Genomic DNA, 21,623 nt, shown 5'->3' with positions numbered 1-21,623 from the left:
TGGGTGATACTTATTGTCGCTTAATGAAAACAACCAAGCCCTTTGTGTGGTGGATGAATTAGCTGTCTTCAAATAACACAACATAAAACCCTTCCAGTAAAAACTTTGCTTATTACTTTAATTTTTTCTCAAAGAGTTGCTAAGTGCCAGCGGCAAAAATGGTACACCCGATATCCCTTTCAGAGGGTTTCATTACGTATTTCACCTCTCAGAAGGTTTCATTACAGTTATTTGGAAATTACAATGAGATTATAGTGTAATGTAATCAAGCAAGCTTGCACAATCACCCAGGAAAAAAAAACACACACACAACTGTTTGCACAAGAATATTTTTGCAAGGATGATGTGATCAGTTCAAAATGCATGAACAGCTCCACCCGCCTTCCCCCACCCAACTTTACACTGACAACGGAAGATGGCCTTCGAGCAGCAACACAAACTCACACATCTCAAATTTAGTAGTATGTTTTATTAAAGCAAATTAATTAGCTCAGATGTAAACATTAACGATGAAGACACGTATTTGTTCTTTTCAAGTTTTAATGTGGTTTTTAAGCGTTTTTGAATACTTATGTAATCCAGTGGATTACATAAATAAATACCACAACGCGTAATCCAACCTCCCATATGTAATATTGCGGAATTAATATTGGTTAATTAGCATGCAGCCGTTATTTTAGTTGTAAATTTTAAAAGCCGACATCTCCTATCATTTAATACGTTATGTTTCGTGGTTTTGAAAATTAAATAAAAACACATAATCGCCAAAGTGGTAACAGCTTTCTATGATGGCGCAGTTCAAAAAGGATGATCGATTTTTGCCTCTGAAACAACAATAGCTGCAATGGAGACACTGTTGTACTTAATAGTTGCTTTTCTGTGTCTCTCTTCTCTCTCCCAACAAATCATATCAGAGAAGCAGAAGAGCTGTGTGAACACAAAGTTGAAGGAGAGGCGCGCGGAGCAGCTGCTGACGCGTGCCGCTGCTCAGCACCACGCATGGCAAACGATCTCCTACACCATTTTCCATCGGTACTGGACTTTTAATGTCAACCACAGACCTTTTGTGGGGGAATATACTTGTTTTCATCTGATTATAAAGAGATTTTGACTTTCCCTCCTCTACTCAAAGTAAGCCTTATTTTGTCTCGATCTCTGAATTGTATTTTGCACCTTACGCGCAGGTTTAACGTCGCTCTCCGGTAGTTACAGGCTATGTCGGACAAATGTAAGATACCTCTAACACAGTCATAATAGCCTTTATGGTTTAATATACAGCCCATTTAGGTTTACAGATAGTGAAGGCCAGCTTATTTGACATGCGTAAAGCGGTGGCACCATTCCCGGCATTACTGTGCTTGACGCACCATTTCTGATGTGTTTGCAGTGTCGGAGAATATCATACGTTAATAATAAGCGCTTTTAAAAAGGCAAGGACGCCGGAGAGCTGACAAGAACAATATATCACCGTCCGGTGTCAGCATATTGGAGGATCTAATTACTAATAGGTGACCGCTCCACGCGAAACAACTTGTGCTTGAATGTAGAATTCAGTCTCCCTTTTGGAGCTGGCTCCTCACATGGTGCACATGGACGCTTTACACAATTTCAGTGAGTTCTCCTATGTTCCTAGCACAGATTTATTTTGCGCATAGGCTATATAGACAGTTAAACCACAGTCATTTTCATTTAACCAATTTTTTGTATGGATATACTCTCTAACCTTAAAGTGTAGTGGCTTCTGATTCTGCTTTTGTTCCAAAGTAAGCACAAGGAGGTAAGGTATTTCTTCCAAACCAGAAGAGTCAAATCTGCATGTGGATTGTACACAATGGAGTCCCTGGACCAGAGTTGGTATCCCTTTTCATCAGACCTCAACTCCTCTGGAGCCCCAGCCTCGCCCTTCCTTTATTCCTACCCACACTTCTTAAACATCTCCTCCAACATGTCTGCTCAGAGTGTCCCCTTTCAGGGCAGCAGCACTCTGATGACAGCAGTCATCTCCCTCACAGTCTTCGTGGTGGGTCTGACTGGCAACACTCTGGCCATCTATGTGGTGCTGCGCTATGCCAAAATGAAGACTGTCACCAACATCTACATCCTGAACCTTGCTGTGGCCGATGAGCTCTACATCGTCGGGCTCCCCTTCCTCACCACACAGAATGTTCTCTCCTATTGGCCATTTGGTTCCTTCCTCTGTCGCGTTGTCATGACTGCAGACTCCATGAACCAGTTCACATCTATCTTCTGTCTCACCGTCATGTCCATGGATCGTTACCTGGCTGTGGTGCACCCGATTCGCAGCACCAAATGGAGACATCCTCGCGTGGCCAAGGTGGTGAGCGCAGCGATGTGGGCCGTGTCCTTTGTTGTGGTACTTCCAGTGGTCATCTTCTCTGATGTGCAGGTATATATTTCAGTCTTGTACCAGTAGAAATACTGAACATGATCCCCAGATAATGCTTGCAGGCCTTGCTTAACTAAACATCAAAGTTCTAAACATTTAGACATTTAACATTCACTTGGCTGCAAGTAGTCATTTCTGACACTAGATGTCCCTTCATCCAACATGTCCTGGCTTTTTTTCAAAATAGTAATTGAAGACTCCGAATAATGAACTTCCTCATTAAATTCTTTGCAAGCCTGTTAACATATCATTTGTTTAATTCAGGTGTGTTAAAGTAAGGTAACCTCTAAAACATGCAGGGCAGTGGGTCCAGAGGACCTGGATTGAAACCTTTTGATTGACACCTGTTATCTGGTCCACTATGGACATATTATTGTAATATCCAAATAATTAAAAAGCCTTTATCAAACAGCATTTTATAACCATCATTATATCCACTGGCCAATCTCTGCTTTTCTGAGTTCAGAAAACCTGAAGAAGAATGTGGACATTTATTTAGATGAATAAATATGCTTCTAATATATAAAATAAGTAAAAGTTTTTAATGAGTACCAAAATCCCTTTTCAAATTAAATAGAAAACATTCACATATTTTGATTGATTTAGAGCCAATACCTAGAAGTCCAGTAAAGATAGTTAACAATACTAAAGCAGCAACAGCTGTAACATATTTTCCGTAATGAACAGACCAGTAAAACCATGTTGTTTATAATGAGTCTGATGGTTTAATAGCCTCAGTTTAATGTTATTAAGTGTTGGTCTCAGCATAACCAGCAGTTTAAGTAAACTTAATTTGTGATGAGTGCATTTTACATTTTTCTTCTGAACACACTGAGGGAATACCAATCTGATGGAGTTAACATTATTTTAGTACAAAGGTAGTAACAGGCTAACATTTATGTCACTGTGGTTCTAACCTTGTTGTTAGCATAGATGCTAACATTAAGCTTTCATATAACAGTGACTAACGTTTCCGGGTGTGTTTTCGGGTGTCAGTTGAAGTTGAATGTGGTGGATCCAGCACCCTGTCATTTTATGCCACAGATGTCTCTGTTTGCTGCTCTTTTATTTGTCAGTTGTTTGAAGTTTCTGTACTTAAAAGTTATAATGGAAGGTGCTGCAGCAACAGGTATTGCCATTGTTTTCATTGATTGTGTGTGTTGACACAAGTGTTTGTTATGCTGGGGAAGTTACAGCAGACAGCTCACAGGCGATCAGACAGCGAGGAGATCATGAAGAAAACATTTAAATTAAAGATTGTTCACGAGTATCAAATTCTGAGTCTGACTAGAGTCTCAAGTCTTTTGAGTGTTGGTCCAAGTCCAGTCTGGGCTAAAGTGACTTTAGAAATGTTACAGAAGGTTCAATTCCCAATATCCCCAGTTCATATTTCAAAGCACCCAAGTGTGGTGCACTCATATGTGTTTTGCCACTGGACTAACAACAGACTGGAAACACTCTCTCTGAGGCAAACCTAAGTGGAAAAACCCCACGGTTTCAAACCCACATTTTACTCCATTGCCACCCCTTCACTATTTGTTCCCATCATCTCTGCATGCATATCAGATAGCATCTGCTGTAAATGGCAAATTCACACTTTATCGCAAGCTACAGCAAAGCACTCTCAAGGTGTTTAATTATGATCATGCATATTCCATGTGCTGCCACTAGTGTCAGTAAATGAATGTGTGTGCGGTCTGTCAAAAAATATTAATATATTACAACTGTCTGCTGCTGACTGCAGAAACAAGTTTTGCAGATGCTGCTATCAAGCCATTTTGCAACATACATGCCTTACAAAACATAACTGCCAACACTTAAATGTGTGTAGCCTCTGTACCACTATATACTCAGGCCCTAAAAATGGCAGCTTACCGTTTCATTCGTTGTTTGGTGTTGAATTGCTTCTCAGGTTCTTGTCTGACAGTTTCTAAGCTAAAAATGGATAAAAGAAAATATATTTCCATTATCTTCCAACCATGCAACAGAACAGGACATTCACAAATAATCTTCATTTTCTTTTAATAATCGTTTCATAGCATGTTCTCTGTTAGGAACTGAAGTAAACTTACACATATAACCAGCCCTTTTAGAAAAAGTCTGCCCAAACCCACCTCACTGAACTCAGTAACAGGGCCACCACATGCATTGCACTCTCAATAGCTCAGGACTTTACACATCCAAGACCTCACCCCATTGCCCTCGGAGCATAGATATAGGATTTTGTGGTGCAGAAAGGCTTGTTTTGTAAAAAGCTTGATGCCCTGAGTTATAGCTGCCCTAAACAACAATGCTCATGCTATGTTCTGCAGTATTGTTGTGTCTTGTGTTTTGTGCACTACAGCCTACTTGGTGATAGGAGTCCCGGGGTTTGGTCTGTGGAAAAGAATTTCCCAAAGGGTAGATTTAGACAATAAAGTCTAAGTCTACCCTGATGCACCCATCACTCTGGAACAGGTTAAATCTGGACTCATCAGATGACATCACCGTTTTCCATTGCTCCAGAGTCTAATCATTGTGCATGCGGAATCACTCTTACTTTCACTATTAAACATAGCCCTGAGTTCTACTGTTGTTTTTCTTAGATTTGATTTCACCAAACGTTTAAGTGATCATCAATCAGTTATTCTTGCTGTTTCAGTTATCCTTCCAGGTTTTAATAATGCATTGAACAGTTCCTAACCCAATTTTAGTAGTTTCTGCAATTTCCTTAGATGATTACTCTGCTTTATGAATGCCAATGGTTTGACCAAAGACTAACATCTTTTCCACAACCTCAATGTCTTTTGACATGGTTATTTAAGAAATGAGAAGCTACTCAGTTGGGGTTAAATAACTGCAGCTAAGTAATTATCCAATAGGAGGTTCATACATAGTTGCTTAGTTAAACCCAGGGGGCACATTTATTTTTGGCCAAGAAGTGTATTTGTGACAGGGTCTCCACTTGGTTAAAAAATGCCAGATTTTATAAACGTCACTGCTGGACTTTGTCAGGAAAAAACGATTGTAAAGTGCAATTTCTTAGCCGGCTTCATGAGTGTGCATAATGAAAATCAGTGTTTACAGTACATGCTATATCAGCATCAAAATGAGTCAGAAGCACAGTTAAAGGTCAGAAACGTATGTTATGTTGCTTGAATGTTTCCCAAAGCTTTCAAATTTATTAATTACAACATGTAGCCTGTGTAATAGCTTCATGTAATACTGCTGTGATTTAAAGAGCTCATCATAAGCATGATCTCGTTTTTACTGTTTTTGAACCTTGTGAAACTCTTCTGCTTTGCCCATTGAAGCATGAAGTTTTAAAATATTCTTTGTTGGCTTTAAAGATTTGTTCACCACCTGTAAATCAGAAGGAAGAGTGTTCAAAAATCCACATTTTTAAAAGAAGGCAAAAACACCAGAGTTTGAGTAGAATTGACAATTCTTTGTTAAGCCAGTAATAAGAAAACAATACATATCTTCTCGAGAAGGAGGCCTGTTAGCTTAGCTTCTGATCAACTAATACACAAAGTGTCGGGACCCTTCGGTTCAGCCAAAAGACCCGCCTAACTAAATTATCCTCCTCATTTATAGTGATACAAAGCATTGTGGCTATGTGCGTGGATGTGGTGCGCATTCATGTGAATGCGTATTTTGCAAGGTGGTCCTTCCTTCTTCCGGGAATTTGATTCCTCCAGGTCCTCCTTTTGGGGTACGTCAGAGCTGAAAGGAAAGAAGATGCTTCGCTCTGCCCTGTTATCTGTCTGCCTTTCTGTGCTGACCTCCTTCTACCTGTTCCCACAGTTTTACACAAAGGCTGTACTTTTTAATGATTTCTGAGTTACTGGGAAATTCCGTTCTGCTAGGAGTGAATAGATAAGCAAAGAGATGTAACAATATTTACGATTTACTCCCTACTGGCCATCCAGAACATTGTCAAGGCCGCTAGTTCTTAGCTCTTTTCTCAGTATTGAACTCAGTAACCCTATATGAGTTTGTGTCCTGTTTGTGAATGCATTATCTGTGAGCTGTGAAGGAATAACAACCACAATATAATAATGTAGCTCTATTAATTAACAGCAGAGCCTAATGCATGTTACTAAAATCTAAGGATAAAATGTAAATGAATAAATGAATAAGAATGCTTAAATGAGTAAATGAATAATAAATGAGTAAATGAATCAAAATGCTTATAAAATATTTGCAACAAGCATCATTCTGGTCTGATGCTGTCACTGCCTGATAATGACATAAGATGCCAGACCTTTTTTTTATCACTTTTGATTAAAGGCTGCATTTTATAATATTTAGAACATAATAAGATGGTCATGAATGTGCATCAGTACATATTTGCTAATCTGTTGACCATGTCAGTTTGAAACAGGTTTTTACTGTTGTGCTCGCAACTTGTTGCTGCTACCTGCAGAGATCCTTCCTAAACAATTAATACTGATATGCTAAAAATAAAAAAGAGTAACTTTGTTGAATTTATTTTGACATGTAGGACTGGGATGGTGATACAAAATTGTTGCAGTGGTCCTTTCAGCTTTGGTAGAGGTTGTATGTTAATGAAAATAAATGCAAAGCAACAAAGAGCTTTGTAGCTTCCACACAGAACTAAAGGTTGGAGGAGAATCAGCTCCTGACAACATGTCTGTAATAGAGCACAGGACTGCTTTGTAGCACTGGGGGCTAATAGTTAGATAAATGCCCTTCACAACTGAAATTGTGCCTCTTTAAACCCACTGCCTTCACACACCTCACAGCAAAAAAAATTTAAACCAAGTGTAAAAAGAATGAAATCACCTTTTCTTTGGGTCTTTCAGTGTATTTACTTTCCATGTCTTACAAGCAGAATATGCTTTGACTTTAAATGAGATGTTTTCTTTTATTTTAAATGTTTAATCAATTGCCTTTAGGACACATTTAATTCTTGCAACATGATCTGGCCAGAGCCAAAGGACTTGTGGTCAACAGCCTTTATTATCTACACTGCCACAGTGGGCTTCTTCGGGCCGCTGCTCATCATTTGCCTTTGTTACCTGCTCATTGTTGTCAAGGTAAGTGTGTGGTGTGTGTAAGTGTGAGTAACTGAGACCATTAAAAATAAATGAATTCATACTTTAACCTTAATCAATGTAATGACTTCCATCAAGCTCACTATTTGTTTAATAATCCGTCTCTTCACCACCATAATGATGGAATTACCTTTGGTAATTTTCATGCAGGTGAAGTCTTCAGGAGCGAGGGTGGGCTTCACCAAACGTCGACGATCAGAGCGCAAGGTGACACGGATGGTGGTTGTGATTGTGGTGGTGTTTGTGCTCTGCTGGCTACCGTTTTTCATCATCAACATGGTCAACCTGGTGGTCATCATTCCCGAGTCGAGCACTACTGCTGGGATCTACTTCTTTGCTGTCATCCTATCCTACGTCAACTCCTGTGCAAACCCTTTGCTCTACGGTTTCCTGTCAGACAACTTCAAACAGAGCTTCAGAAAGGTTGGCTGCTTTAAAGTTCCCATGAAATGGCCATTTCAGTCTTCCATTAAAATAGAGGTATGGAAATAAAAGAGAAAGGTTAGTCTTGTAACCATTAAGTACCTGTTTTAAAAAATACATATACAGTAGAATGTTGTCACTAAATTTGGCTGCCACGAAAGGCAGACCACTAAAGCTTGTGAACCAGGCAAAAAGCTGAAACATTACAGAGGTAACATCAGGATGAAAGATGGACAGAAAAATGCTATCACTTATAATTAGTGCTGGGGAATGATTAAAATTTTTAATTGCGATTAATCACATGAAATGTCTGCAATTAACTGCATTGTTACATACACAAATGTCCTTGTCCTTTGAAAGTTCTGCTACATAAAGAAAATGCTTAACTAAGTAACTTTTGGTTTGTAAACACTGAACAAATAACCAGCTTTTATGAAACTGATCTCAGAACTCTGAGGTGAACTCTGAACTTTGCCCTGCACTCTGATGGATGTACTGGCTAACAACCATGTTAATGTAAGGGATGCATAAAAGTGTCAAGGCAGGGACGTACCTATTTATGTACGTGAGAGGGGCATGACTGAAGCAACACTTGTAATTTAAAGGTGCAGGGTGAAACAAAATCTAAAGGGCAGTGACAGAAAATTTTAACATATCTTCAAAAACTGTGTTTCTTTTTGGTATCTAGTTACTTTACTAAAATAACTTTTTATTCTCTTAGAATGAGTCATTTATGTGGGTCCACATTCATGGCAGTTGCCATATTTGTGCCACCATTTTTACGACGTGTCTCTGAATGGGCAAACAAATCTGTGTTTGAAGTGAGAGAGCCTCTTGAATTTTAAAACTGCAGTACCAGCTTTGTTTAAAAGGAGCTAGAGCACCATTTGTGATAAATATCACTTTAAAAGACACATTGAAAAAGAAAGTTCACATGTACCCAATTTTGAAGTAGTTACCTGTAGTGCAGTTTTCACTGCACATGAGCACACTGGATCTACTTGCAGATGAAAACATGTTTATGTCTGGAAGAATTTTGGCTACTGACAGTCACCAACCTTTCACAACTGTGGGTTAGCGTTTGAAGTCATTTCTATCCACATCTGTACCACTAGATGTCAGTAATTCTTACACAAAGTAACTTGAAGGGGAAATGTGATGGAATGGCCCAGTCAAAGCCAAGACCTGCGTTCAGTTGATACGTTATATGAAAGATTACTCTACAACTGCACAACCAGTTTGAAGGAGCTGGATCAGGTCTCGAAGAACGGTCAAAAATCCAAGTGCTTAGATGTTTTAAACTTGTGATGGCTGCAAATAGGGCAATGCATTGACCTTTGTGGGGTTAATAACCATGCATACTCAAGTTTATAGTTTTTGTTATATTTTTTAAAGGCACTGGGAACTCTGAATAACATCTGATAATTACTTTTATCTACAAGTTATTTTTTACAGCATGCCTATAGTCTTAAATATATGAAGTTATTAAGAGCATAAAAGGAATGCTCTATTAAGTTACAGAAAGAACTGACTGCACACCTCCATCTTAACATTTTGTTTCCTTGTATCCAATTTATTACAATTTTCAGCTGTTAGAGAGCAACGTTGTAAAACTGGTTTTTGATTGATTTTTGAGTTTTCAAAAGTATCATCATAACATCAACATCACAATCTTTCAAGCACATTTCACATAATGAATGATACATTTTCTTCATGGTGCTTGGTGTAATATAACCCATTTCTTCTTATTTTACATAATTGTGTGGCTGAGACAATTTATGTTCCCAGTTGTGTGCAATGGAGTCAGCCAACTTCTCACTGCAGTAGTTTGTCTTCCAAGTCTCCCTTGCCTCCCACATCTATGCCCTTTGAAAGTGGGTGGTGACAGATGTTTTTTTGCAGACAGGTTAAGATTAAAAATCTTTCAGCACAAACTGTGTTGTCACCTTATCAAAATGGACCATATTTCAAACACCTGTTTTGTGTCGTGCAGCAGCCACACACAGTTCTTTTTAAACATCTACCAACTAGAGGGAAGAAATACTGAACACAGAATGGATATAATGGTTAATTTTTTTAAATTAGCTGTCAGATCCTTTCAAATCAGTAACACTGTTTAGCATGAAAATTTAGCCAAAGACTCTGGTGTTCATCAGATGCTTATTGAGAGAAATCCTTGTCAAAGTACTTAAAATTAGCTAATGAGGCCATTCCCACTTCTAAGTCTCTCTTACGCTTATTATGTATCCAATGTAGGTGGCATACTGAATATGCACACAGCTAGGATAATGACTAGCTATATTCTAGCTTTATTTTTTGGATTTGATATAATAAGAAAAAAAGACAAGTTAAAGAAGGACAAAACTTGCTGTGTACATTTCTATCTGATGTTGGAAATTAAAACAAGGGATTAGAGAAAAATTTAAGACAAAACAACAAAAACATAAACCCATTTAAGGATTAACCAACTTAAAAGTAAAGATTAGAAGAAAAGTTCAATTGGATTAAGTTTATTATCATACCTTGAGGCACTCTACAGCATGTGTTAACCTGAAGCAAATGGTATTTAGATGTGAGCATCACTGGAGGTACGTTTTCCAATTGAATTATTACCTGAAGCTGTTTCTGTTTTAAGAGGAGGCATACTCTGGTAGTGGTGCCTTTAAACTGTCAGCTGCTTGAAGGAGGACTTTTTACATCTTATTCAAACCACGTGATATTGACTTTAGTAACCAGTCTTTCAGATTAAACCTTCACAGCAGACAAGAAAAGAGCAAAATGGCTGAAAACAGCATTTTAAATATTTTCATCATTATACAAGACCTCTGTCAGTCAACACAGAAACATCAAGCAGTTACCTGCATTGCTGCACTGTTTCCTTTCTCCCAGGGTGATTAATGTGGCATTACCCTGGGGCCAGATGCATAAGCAATGAAAACATTCTTCTACCTAGTTTTCTGTTTCTTTTTTTTTATCAGACACATGATCTGTCACACATACCTGGCCGGTTTTGACGGTAATCCTTCTGTCTGCATCAGAGGTGTCATTGGATGGAAAGTGACATAGTTATCAGCTGATGTTCATGTGGGCGCGGTTACCATCTAAACATGTCAAGTATGTGTGACAGACATAAAAAAGAAACAAAAACTATCCAAGAACTAGACATTATGAATGTATTTTGTTTATCATGCTTATACCTTTTATTTTTTAAATACAAACTGTTTCTAAGGAATGTGTGGTGCACACTTGAGTTACAAAACAGAATATTTTAAAGAGCTTTCTCAGTATGAAAGGAATTTCCCCTCAACCCTCCCTTAATTAATAATAATATACTCCTTTTTAAAATGTGATTGCTATAAATAATTACAGCCACACATCACCATCATACATACAAGGAAGACCTTGACAGTGAGTTAAACAACTATTTGCAGATCATTTTGATTTAATGGCAGATTAGCTCACTCTGCTTTTTCCATGTGCCGCTTCAGAAAAGAGCCAATAAAACATGATCCATCTGTACATCTGTCTCCCTCCTGTCTTTGTAAAGATTTCTCTTATTTAGAATAAGACCGTTTCTTTTATTAGCACTGCAGGGCCCTTTGATTTGAATTTACATCTTTTTTCATTAATCAGTTTTTATTGGTCTTAATATAAGCCGTGAGAAGACCAAGTAAGTTATGTAATTTTCTTTATTCAAAGCATCTCAGTTTTGTACTTGGTAAGTGTGCTGTTACTTTTCTGTTGCCATCATGATCATGCCCACTTAGTTTTGCTTATTACAAATTAGGGAAAAGTGGGGTTGGATGTCAGTTTTGTGCATGCATATGCTGTTTTTCCAGTTATTGAGCTTTATAAAGCTTTATCTTTCAGCTGGAGTGGGTGTAGTTCAGGAGGAAGAGCAAATGTCAGCCAACCAGAAAGTCAGTGCTGCTGACTTAATGTCAAAGGGTCCTTGGGCAAGACACTGAACCCCAAACTGCCTCCCAATGTGTTTATTGGGGTATGAATGCAAGTGAGGGGAGAAAGCACTTAGTATATAACAACCGTCTCTCCACCCTCCAATACCATCTCCTATCCCGCCCCCCGACCAGCCAATACTCCCTCACATCCCTTCCCCCTGCACACAAGCAGATACCCACATTAACACACACACTAGCACACACCCTGCTAGCGTGTACGTCCCCCAGCCACCAACCCCAGAGGGTGGCCCAGGCCAGCAGGAGAGCAGCATGCACCAGTTCCAGACCAAAGGCCTACCCCTGGCTCACAGCCCACCCCAAGGCAGCACCCTGGGAAACAGGAGTGACCCCCCCCCCCCCTCCCCAGGAAGAAATGACCAAAATGAAACACTTGAATTTCAATTTGTTCCACAAATAAAGCAAAGGAGGGACATGTGTATAAGTGTAGCTGTAATAGCTCAGCTTTCAATGATTGCACAAAGTTTCTTTTCAGGGATTTGTTTTTATCTTGACCTGTCCAGCATCATGGCAAGCAGAATGATCATCTGTGTTGGGCTGAACATCCTTGCTTTACCAAAAGAAGCTTTATAGATATAAGACTTCCCTTGAGATTGAAGAATTATTGCTTTTCCACGAAATATTTATGACTTTAAAGCCACTGCAGATAACCCATGTGTGACTGTTGTTGTGACATACAGGTGCTGTGTGTGAGGAGAATGAGGTGCACAGCTAATGGTGTAGATGACGGCGACCCTAGTGCCCCTCGCACTGAGAAAACCACAGCACAGGACTGTGTCCTGCTCTCCCCTCGCAACGAGTTCTACCATGATCCCCAGAGCAGCCAGGTAGGTGTCTGGAGGTGTTGTTATAAAAAAGAGAAGAACTAAGAAAAAAGAAAAAAATTACAGAATTTTTTTACCTGCATTTATTTGGTTTTATTTATATGTTTGTATGCAACACAAGCCACAGAGAAACATCCATTATTTTTATTCATTCATTTTCTATTTAGTCCAGTTCAGGATCACAGGAACGCTGGAGCCTATCCCAACAATTAACAGGCGAGATGCAGGTCACCAGTCCATCGTAGGGCTAACAGAGAGAGACAAACAACCATTCACGCTCACTCCTAGGGACAATTTAGAGTGACCAATTAATCTAACATTTATTTGGACCATGGGAGGAAGCCAGAGTACCCGGAAAAAACCGACACATAAACAGGGAGAATATGCAAACTCCACATAGAAAGCTGTTCAAAACCTCCCCCCAGCCACCAACCAGCGACCTTCTTGCTGTGAGGCAGCGGTGCTAACCACCACACCACCATGCAACCAACATTATTTTTGATAATATTTTATGTACAGTGGACATGTGCGAGGCTGAAGCCAGAGTTCTTCTGTAATAGATAAAGATGTACACAGACACCACAGCTCTGCATTGTCAGTGAGTCACCTCTTCACTAATCAACAAGCAGGTGTGTGAGTTCATGTGTGTGTCAAGGCAGCTAACTGAAGGGGAATTATTAATTAATAAAGCTGTTAGAAAAAAATGATCAGAAGGATTCTGAAAGCTGAAGTGAAAGATTTAAGGCAGGATTAAAGAAAAGCAGTGAGGAGAGGAACAAGCTTCATAGTCTTCAATTAGCAAATCTGTTGTAGCTCTGAGGTGAATTAGACACACTGTTCATGGTTATCAAAAGTAAAAAAAAGAATTAAAAAAAATTACAGGGGTGGCAAATGTGTTAGTATTCAAGTATTGATGATCAAGTCTGTGGTACTTCTCAGAGCTTAAGATCGCATCAGGCATAATGTCTCTTTCTTCATCCAACCAGCCAATAAATAAATCTTGATCAGAAACTGCATTTCTGATCTTTATGCAGACTAGAATGAGAAGAGAAAAGTTAGGATAAAATGTTTTTCTTTGTGCTGAATATATTTTCAAGTGCTGCAAAATCATGGTGACGGCCTTTTACGCTTTTGCCAACTCAGATATTGTGTGACAGCATGACAATGGGATGGTTATTGACAAGGACAAAAATGAACCCCCAGAATGCTAAGTTTTATTGAATTTGTGCACAAGATAACATATACAGATATTACAACAGAATAACCATTCACCCTGATGCCACTTTGTTCACTGCAGGAAACTTTTCCCAATATCTTACAAGCTCTCATGAATACATTATATTCTACATGAACTAAATTAGAAAAAAATATAATTTTAATGCTTAAAAGAAGAAGGAGAAAAACAGAAATGAACTGGAGCCTCTCCATCTTGTGAGTTTCCAAGCCTCTCTTGTGTTGAAACACACATAGCGGGACAATTATTTATCTGTTCTCTTTATTATTAATATTCTTGAGATATATTGATCACCTCCCAGAATGCTGAAAAGGTGTTCCTCTGGTGGGTCAGGGTACATAAAGTCATCAATCACAACATAAAATATATAATTCTTTAAATCCTTTTTACAAAGAATACATGTAAGTTGTTACAAGTAAACAAAGCCTTTGTAAGTCCTATTTAAGAGTCAGAGAATTTATGGCTAAAATCCAGAGGGGAGGCGGTATGATTCCAGTTCAGGGGCCTCAAGCATAAAACCGTGTGTAGCAAAGCAGAATACAGGTGGCATATGTAGGGAAAAAAGGAAATGCGGCTTTATAAAAGAGCATGCATGTACGTCCCATGCCTGTTTTCTGCTCATAAATCAGAATCAACTGTGTGTCTTGCCCTGCCCACATGGTGGCTATTAAAGGTCAGGTGAACGCCTATAATAAATATTCATCATATCATTTCCATGATGGCTCAGTAAGGGAAAAGAGGGAAGAAGCATAATTTTTTGAATGAGAGACTGAGATCCTGATGGACCACGGTGAAAAACGTAAAAAGGTTTTATTTGGTGGAGGCGGTGTGGGCATTACCAGTGTCAGAAAGGCAGCAGGTGGCAGATGCTGTCAACACCATGTCAGAAGGCAAGACACGCCAGAGGCATCGGATGGTGCGGCTGAATATCTCAGTTGGCAGGGCACCCGTCTCCCATGCAGGAGACCTAAGTTCTGTCCTACAAGGGTGAATATTTACACCTCCCACTTGGGGCCTTAGGCAAGAACCTTTACGCTACAGCCCACGGTAGGTCTCTTTGGAGAAAAGCGTCTGCTAAATGACAGTACTGATGCTGGTAATTTAATCATTTGTTTTCATTTATAAAATAAATTTGTACAGATACATCTGTGATTGGTAGCAGTTTATTTAGTGTTAAATAATATATACACTCAGAGAAAGTCCTGCAGGTACAGAGGGACACAATCACCGCTATTAACGAAGTGGCCAAGGAGTTCTGGGAAATGAAGACCGTCTGGAGAGAAATTGGGACAACAATAAAAAATAATTGTGTAAGAATAAATAAATAAAAGGAAATCTACCTTGTTTTTTTCATAAGCATTGCATCACTTCTAGACCTCCAGCCTCCAGTCTGCGTCTCACTCTGCTGGGTCTTAGAATGAATGACTGAAGCTACTTCTCACGTTTTCTTTTACTGACTGTTACATGCTGGCAGCAGACTGTCCACCTAATTTAGCTGAATTTATTTTATAACATCTAAGTTTTGTTTCACAATGACAGAACATATTTTAGCAGTTGAGGTTTTTTATTAATACCGTCTCCCTTTCTCCTGTAAATCCTGTTTTGTTTCTTTTTTTCTGAATGTGCACTCTTAGGAGTATTAATATCGAATGTGCCTCTTTATTCATTTTTGTAAATAGCTTTAATATATAACATGTGGTGTGAAAGGTAATATTTGATTGTGCACAAATGTCTCACATTTGACATCATTTGCTTGATTTTATTCTGTACTGTTGGTGTCTCAGTTTCACATTTATCCATATTTTGTACGTAAGGGAGGGTCAGACTTGCTGTGGAGGTAGGAACATTCTCCCCCCAAGTTTGGTTTTTATAAATCCCAAAAGTTAACAATAATTGGCGTACCTTTTTGTACTTACTCCAGCTTTAGAAATTAGGACCTTGGTCTTTTTGCTCCCAGGCACAGACTTCAGTTATTTGTCCATGGACATTTTTATATTGTCTTTTTAAACTTCTCTGTTCTGCAAAGTGCTCTCATGAGTTTCTCATTCACCAAATACTCACACAAATATTCATATAGTCCCCCTAATTTTACATATGCACCATATATGCAGTATGCAACACTTTTTAATGGATTGGGAATGCAATGAGGGTTAAAAAAAAAAACACCTGACATTCTGGTTGCATGACAATTCTACCAGCTGAGATACAATCGCTTCATATTAGGTGGGATGTAGAAACTGCTGCCATCTGATTCACCAGAACAGTGTTCAGGGACTTCCTCATTTACATATTGAGCTCTGAGTAGAATACTAAAAAAACATAGACACATTTTGTGCGTGTGTGTGTGGCTGCTAAAGTTGGGGCTAATGTGTCCATATGTGGAAATGACTGGTGTGTAAGGGTGCATCTTTTCCCAGCAGAACAAGTGCATTGATGAGCAGAGTCCCTCACTTCACCTGTCAGTGGTGTTAATCTTGTGGATTATTGGTGTACGCTCAGCTTGAATGCAAAAATCGATCAAAAAGAAAATCTGTGGCAATTAATTTAAACGTGGGGAAAAAACACCCACAATGCTTTCTGCTTTTGGCCACAACTGGTATGTAGATTCAGCTTCAGAAGTGAACGGCAAAAAGAAATGGCTGGCTTAGCGAAGTATGCTAAGCCAAAAGCCAGAGCTTTTTGAATCTAAGGAAGATTGGTTCGCTCTTTTAACCTTGCAGAGTCATCACGGTAACATACTGTTTGCTAAACAGATAACCTGCTTTGGAGTATAGTTCTGAAATTCAGATGTATATGGGCTGCGAAAACTGCCACCCTTTCATTCACTCTCTTCCTAAGTAGCATTTAAATGGCAACAGGCAGATGTACTGAAATTTGATGCCATGCATGAAAGCCAAAACTGAAAGCCCTTTTCATGACTCACATTGAGTAAATGTCAGATTTTCAACCATAACTGACAGGAAATCAACACTAATTTATCACCGTCAAATGTTTAACCTATATTAAAGATGCACTGCTTAACTTTTGCCATTTTCTCAGTGACCCTTATCGACAGCTAATTTGACATCCATCTTGCATCCTACCTGTACTGTGAGCTCTCTCCAGTAACAAAATAGTCTTATGTTGACTCTTGTCTTATCTCTTGTTCTGTCGCTAGCTGTCTTTTGTTTCTTCTCTTCCTTCCTGTCTTCTAACATTTCTTTGCTGAATCAGTCCCGGTTCAAAATGGCCGGTTTGTTACATCTACTGGCTAGCTTGTGACGCGTGTGTAAATGCAAAACTCAACATCACGCAGTGTCCCAGATTAAAAAGTTGCATAGTGCAGTTTCTCAGCTGAGGGATGTTAGTTCAGAAATGCATATAATAGATGTCACTATGGCATCAAAAAGTAAAAAATGTGGAGTTTTAAGGTCAAAAAGTTACAAAGTGGGTCTTGAAGTGTTAAACTTGTTGAGTAGATGCTTTCTGTAGCTCAGAGAATACATGACACAAATCTGTTTAAGCATCTGAATGAAGCCTTACAGCTAGAAGTGTATGCAACATGTTGCTAAAAGATTGCATGCATCCTGTTGGTGATTCAAAAATGCCTAAATGAAATGACAAATGTTCCAACTGAAATGACCCATGGTGTTTTTTGTCCTAACCCTTTACATACAACCCTTAAGCGACAGTAAAGCACCATGGTTCATGAGGATTTGTACACTGGAGCAAGTGTCTCAAGTATTTCCTAAGGAGGCAAAAATATGAATTACGCTGTAATTACTTTTGAATTACATTCAATCGATATTATGACATTATTGAAATGCATTTTGTTCTTCATAGTTGTGTTTAAGCAATAACATTGTTTTTTTAGAGTTAAAAAACAAAGTATGGGTTTAAAAATATTAAGTTTGAAATGCCACCATCACCCTTATGGATGCCGTTTTGGTGGTTGGCTTGGTCACATGTAAACACAACATCTTAAGGCAAAACTTGTTTTCTGTTTGTGTGCAGTCAGTAACTTGAATTGGTAGGTATTAGAAAGCTAGGAAAAATACATTCATTTTACAACATGACCATCTACATGAAATTTTTTGTATTCACATAGTTGCTCTTATAATCACTAGAGGTGTTATTTTCTTCAAAGATACGTTTTGGTTTGGTCTGCATGAACGAACGTCTGATGGGGACATATGTGGGTGGAGTTTGTTATTTCTTTGTTACTAACATGACACTTTACTGCCTAAAACTGTATAAAGTTGATTAGTTCATTACTGGTTATAGAGATCATATGCCAGTCACATGGCAGCAGCTTGACTAGACATTGTTAGGATGACTTGGTGATGTTCAAACTGAGCATCAGAATGAGGAAGAAATGGGATTTAAATGACAGACAGGCTGGTCAGAGTATTTTAGAAACAGGTGATCTACTGGGATTTTTTATTTGGCGTAAATGAAAGCATGGATCCACCTTCCCTTAAATAAATAGCTGCAATTACATGAGCACTTTTGACGTTCAATCAGAGTAAAATGTGTCATGTAAACATGTCAGCTGATCGGCCTCTATCAGAAAGAATTTTCAATCCAGTTGAGAGGGGTGGTTTAAACCTTTTCATGTTCAGATCAGCAGGAAAAATAACCATGTCTATATTCATTCTGATCATCCCTTCAACCCTGATCAACCCTTTGTATTTCAAACTGGTGGGCCCTGCACAAGTCAGATGTGTTATATTAAATCTGTCCATCATGTCAGTACAACTGATAGGATCACTTTATCTAGGGTCCATGTAAACATGTCAGCTAAAATCTGCGGTCAGGTTGATTTGAATCAGATAGATGAAATATTTGTGATGGATGAAATATAGGATAATGCATTATGTCACAAAGCCCAAATCAACTCTTAACTGGTTCCTTGAACATGCCAGTGAATTAATTTTTCTCCAAAGGCCTCCACACTCACCAGGTCTCAGTCCAATAGAGCACCTTTTTAACATCGAACAGGAAGGTCACATTATGAATGTGCCGTCAACAAATCTGCAGCAACTGTGATGCTATCATGTCAATATGGGCCAAAATATCTGAGGAATATTTCCAGCGCCTTGTAGAATTTAAGCCAGAAAGAACCAATGAGATGGCAGTTGAGTGCATAAGATTACTTTCCCTTGATTTGGCTAAAACCCGTCAAATGAAGCATCAAACAGCCATTTATTGTTGGACTGTGCACAGAGGTTGAAGAAACAAGACCTGACTAACATGAAAGTGGCAACCACAGTTGTGGTGCCATTATGAGCTTTAATGTTTGTTAAACCAAAATAAAGAAACTTGACTTCATTTAACTTGCTTCCACACTTCAGTGGTAAACCAGAGCTTTTCTTTCCATTGTCAAACTCTCTTTTAAGGTAATTAATATGCCATCCTGATTTTACAGATTTCCTTTGTTTATGTTTATGTTCCTTCTTTTTCATACCACTTTTATTCATTTTCTCTGCAGATCTCTCCCCACCCGTCTGGGTCACCTACCTCTCACGCAGCAGCAGACCTGCACCCTGCCGCCCCTACATGTCCATTTACCTCCAACTGCCCAGGAACTACCCTCATCATGTTAAACTCTATGGCAACATCTGAAATGACTGCACCTGAGCCTCCCACTATCACGGCCCTGACAACTCCGTCCCTTTCTGCCTCTGTAGCTCCACAAGAACAATAGCCAACAGATTCTGGATCTCATACAACTGAAGAAACGTGTGGATGAGCTGAGGAGGATAAACATGAGCAACTGTAAGAATGAAAGAAGAAAAGTTGGATTTTCTGATTTAAATGTCAAAACTAATGTGATATTTCTTGGACTATATTTGTCATACAGGGTCATTTTTAATGCATTGAGACATTTATGCTCCACTTAAGTATTTTTCTTTACAAAGGTCCATTTTGTATGTCCACCCCCCTGATATAAGTGCCTTTCAGCTTCTTGCAGCAATCATTGTAACTGCTCAGAAAACATACATTTATTCTCCCTTCATTGTTTAGCTTTGTGTCAGTGACTCTTGCGACACGTTACAGTATCTTTATTCAGAGCTACAAAACCCATTTCAGATTTAATGATAATAATATTTACTGCATATACAAAACATCTGAATTTTATTTGGAGAGTAATTAGTGCTGCAAAACAAAACACATGTCATCTTGTTTTCTGTTTCATTTCCTCTTATTTCTAATTATGTACTTAATATGAGTAAATCATATCATATAAACATCTGTGTATCTTTGTGGAAAGAGTGTTATCTTGTTTGCGTGTAATGTAGAAAGAAAGCTTGTTTGCTGTTAATCAGTAAATGTAACTATTGTGTGTTATGTGTGATGTGTTAGTACGTTAATTTGTGGCTGATTTGCACTGATTTGACATGCATATTTTCTAGCTGCAAATGGTTTGATACTGGTAAATCCAGAGCTCATAGCAACATACTGCTTCGGGTGCTCATGTGTGCTTTGCTCAGTCCTGTTTTACCGAAGAGTAGATATTGTGTTTGTTCAGACTGGCAGCTCAAACCTTTTGGCTTTTTCAATAACTGTTTTTTCATATAAGCTTATATATATTACATATTGCGTGTTGTTCTCTGGTTACTATCATATTACAGTCACAAAAGTAATTGTTTATGATTGGCTAGTAGCTGTGGTTTAAATCTGTTTTCATGTCAGTTACATCAGTGACGCAGTTAACCATCGCAAAAATGCTTTGGTGAATATCACATTTCAACCCAAGTGAAACACATCGAAGTTAAAATAGTTGTTTTGGCCATAAAACCCAATATCTGGATTATTGCCTGTGTGTTGCTAATGATTTATTGTCACAATATCTTGGAAATAAACAAGCATTTTGTGTCACATCAGTAACCAGCTAAATTTATTTAAAAAAATAGGATTAAATTAGTCACAGAAATGGAGTTTATTTATTGAAGAAGCGCGTAAGTGTGAGTTTATTAGAAGGGTTGTGCCTTTCAGTCACTTTTTTTGCCTGAGAAGAAAGAATATTCATTGGAAATGTCCAGATGCTCACAGGACAAACATAACTGAGAGGAGAATATAACTAATGGGAGCAGAATGAAAAAACAAAACAAAAAACAAAGCAAGTTGTTTATCATAATGCTTTTACATGCAAATGTGCTGAATATTCTGACGTTGATATTTGTTAAAATGTGTCCATGTTTAACCTTTGTGTGGGGATTCTTTTAAATAAAATGGTGTTCTGCAAAACTGGTTATTTCTTTTAGTAGTTGCACAAGCATGTCACAACATCTCTAAACAGTCACTAGGAATTTTTGGACATGATGATGCAGTTTGTACGTTTAAACCAGGCTAGGAAGTTAACAGCATCACCTGGCACATTGCATCGCAGTGATGAAGCCGCTTTTGTGTGGTTAAAATTCACCCATATCTGGTGTCCTTTTTAAGACCTGAAAAGTCCTTACAGGGTGAACTTAGACATACTTCTCCATTCAGCATACAAGTAGAATATATGATGATTAATTGATAGATGATGACATAACTTGCTCAGTTAAATTCTCTCTGTATAGTGGATCACTTTTTCAAAGCTGTTATGCTAATTTTCTTATTGAGATTTTTGGAATAATTTCTGTGTTTTTGACTGAAACAAGGAAATATTCTTAATGTTAATCTGTCACATTAACTGATAACATTCAGTACAATAATTTACTTTCCTAA

General features: G+C 38.4%; 1 protein-coding gene across 4 annotated transcripts; it reads left to right on the top strand.

The window, feature by feature from the left end:
• Positions 1–963: 963 nt before the first annotated feature.
• Positions 964–21,146, top strand: LOC121639063 (somatostatin-like receptor F_48D10.1). 4 transcript variants are annotated; one of them, XM_041984242.1, is made up of 6 exons: positions 964–1,131; positions 1,973–2,407; positions 7,309–7,449; positions 7,618–7,947; positions 12,548–12,694; positions 19,396–21,146. In XM_041984242.1, exons 2-6 carry the CDS (start codon positions 1,988–1,990, stop codon positions 19,609–19,611), a joined length of 1,254 nt encoding a protein of 417 aa, XP_041840176.1. In that variant the 5' UTR covers positions 964–1,131; positions 1,973–1,987; the 3' UTR covers positions 19,612–21,146. The 4 variants fall into 4 exon arrangements, with proteins under 4 accessions (XP_041840176.1, XP_041840174.1, XP_041840175.1 ...); XM_041984240.1 differs by having other exon boundaries at positions 1,765–2,407; XM_041984241.1 differs by having other exon boundaries at positions 964–2,407; positions 7,618–7,890.
• The last annotated feature ends 477 nt before the right edge of the window (positions 21,147–21,623 follow it).

This window comes from Melanotaenia boesemani, chromosome 4 (genome assembly GCF_017639745.1).
Source record: "Melanotaenia boesemani isolate fMelBoe1 chromosome 4, fMelBoe1.pri, whole genome shotgun sequence".
Lineage (NCBI taxonomy): Eukaryota > Metazoa > Chordata > Actinopteri > Atheriniformes > Melanotaeniidae > Melanotaenia > Melanotaenia boesemani.
This window is presented reverse-complemented; position numbering and strand designations above follow the sequence as displayed.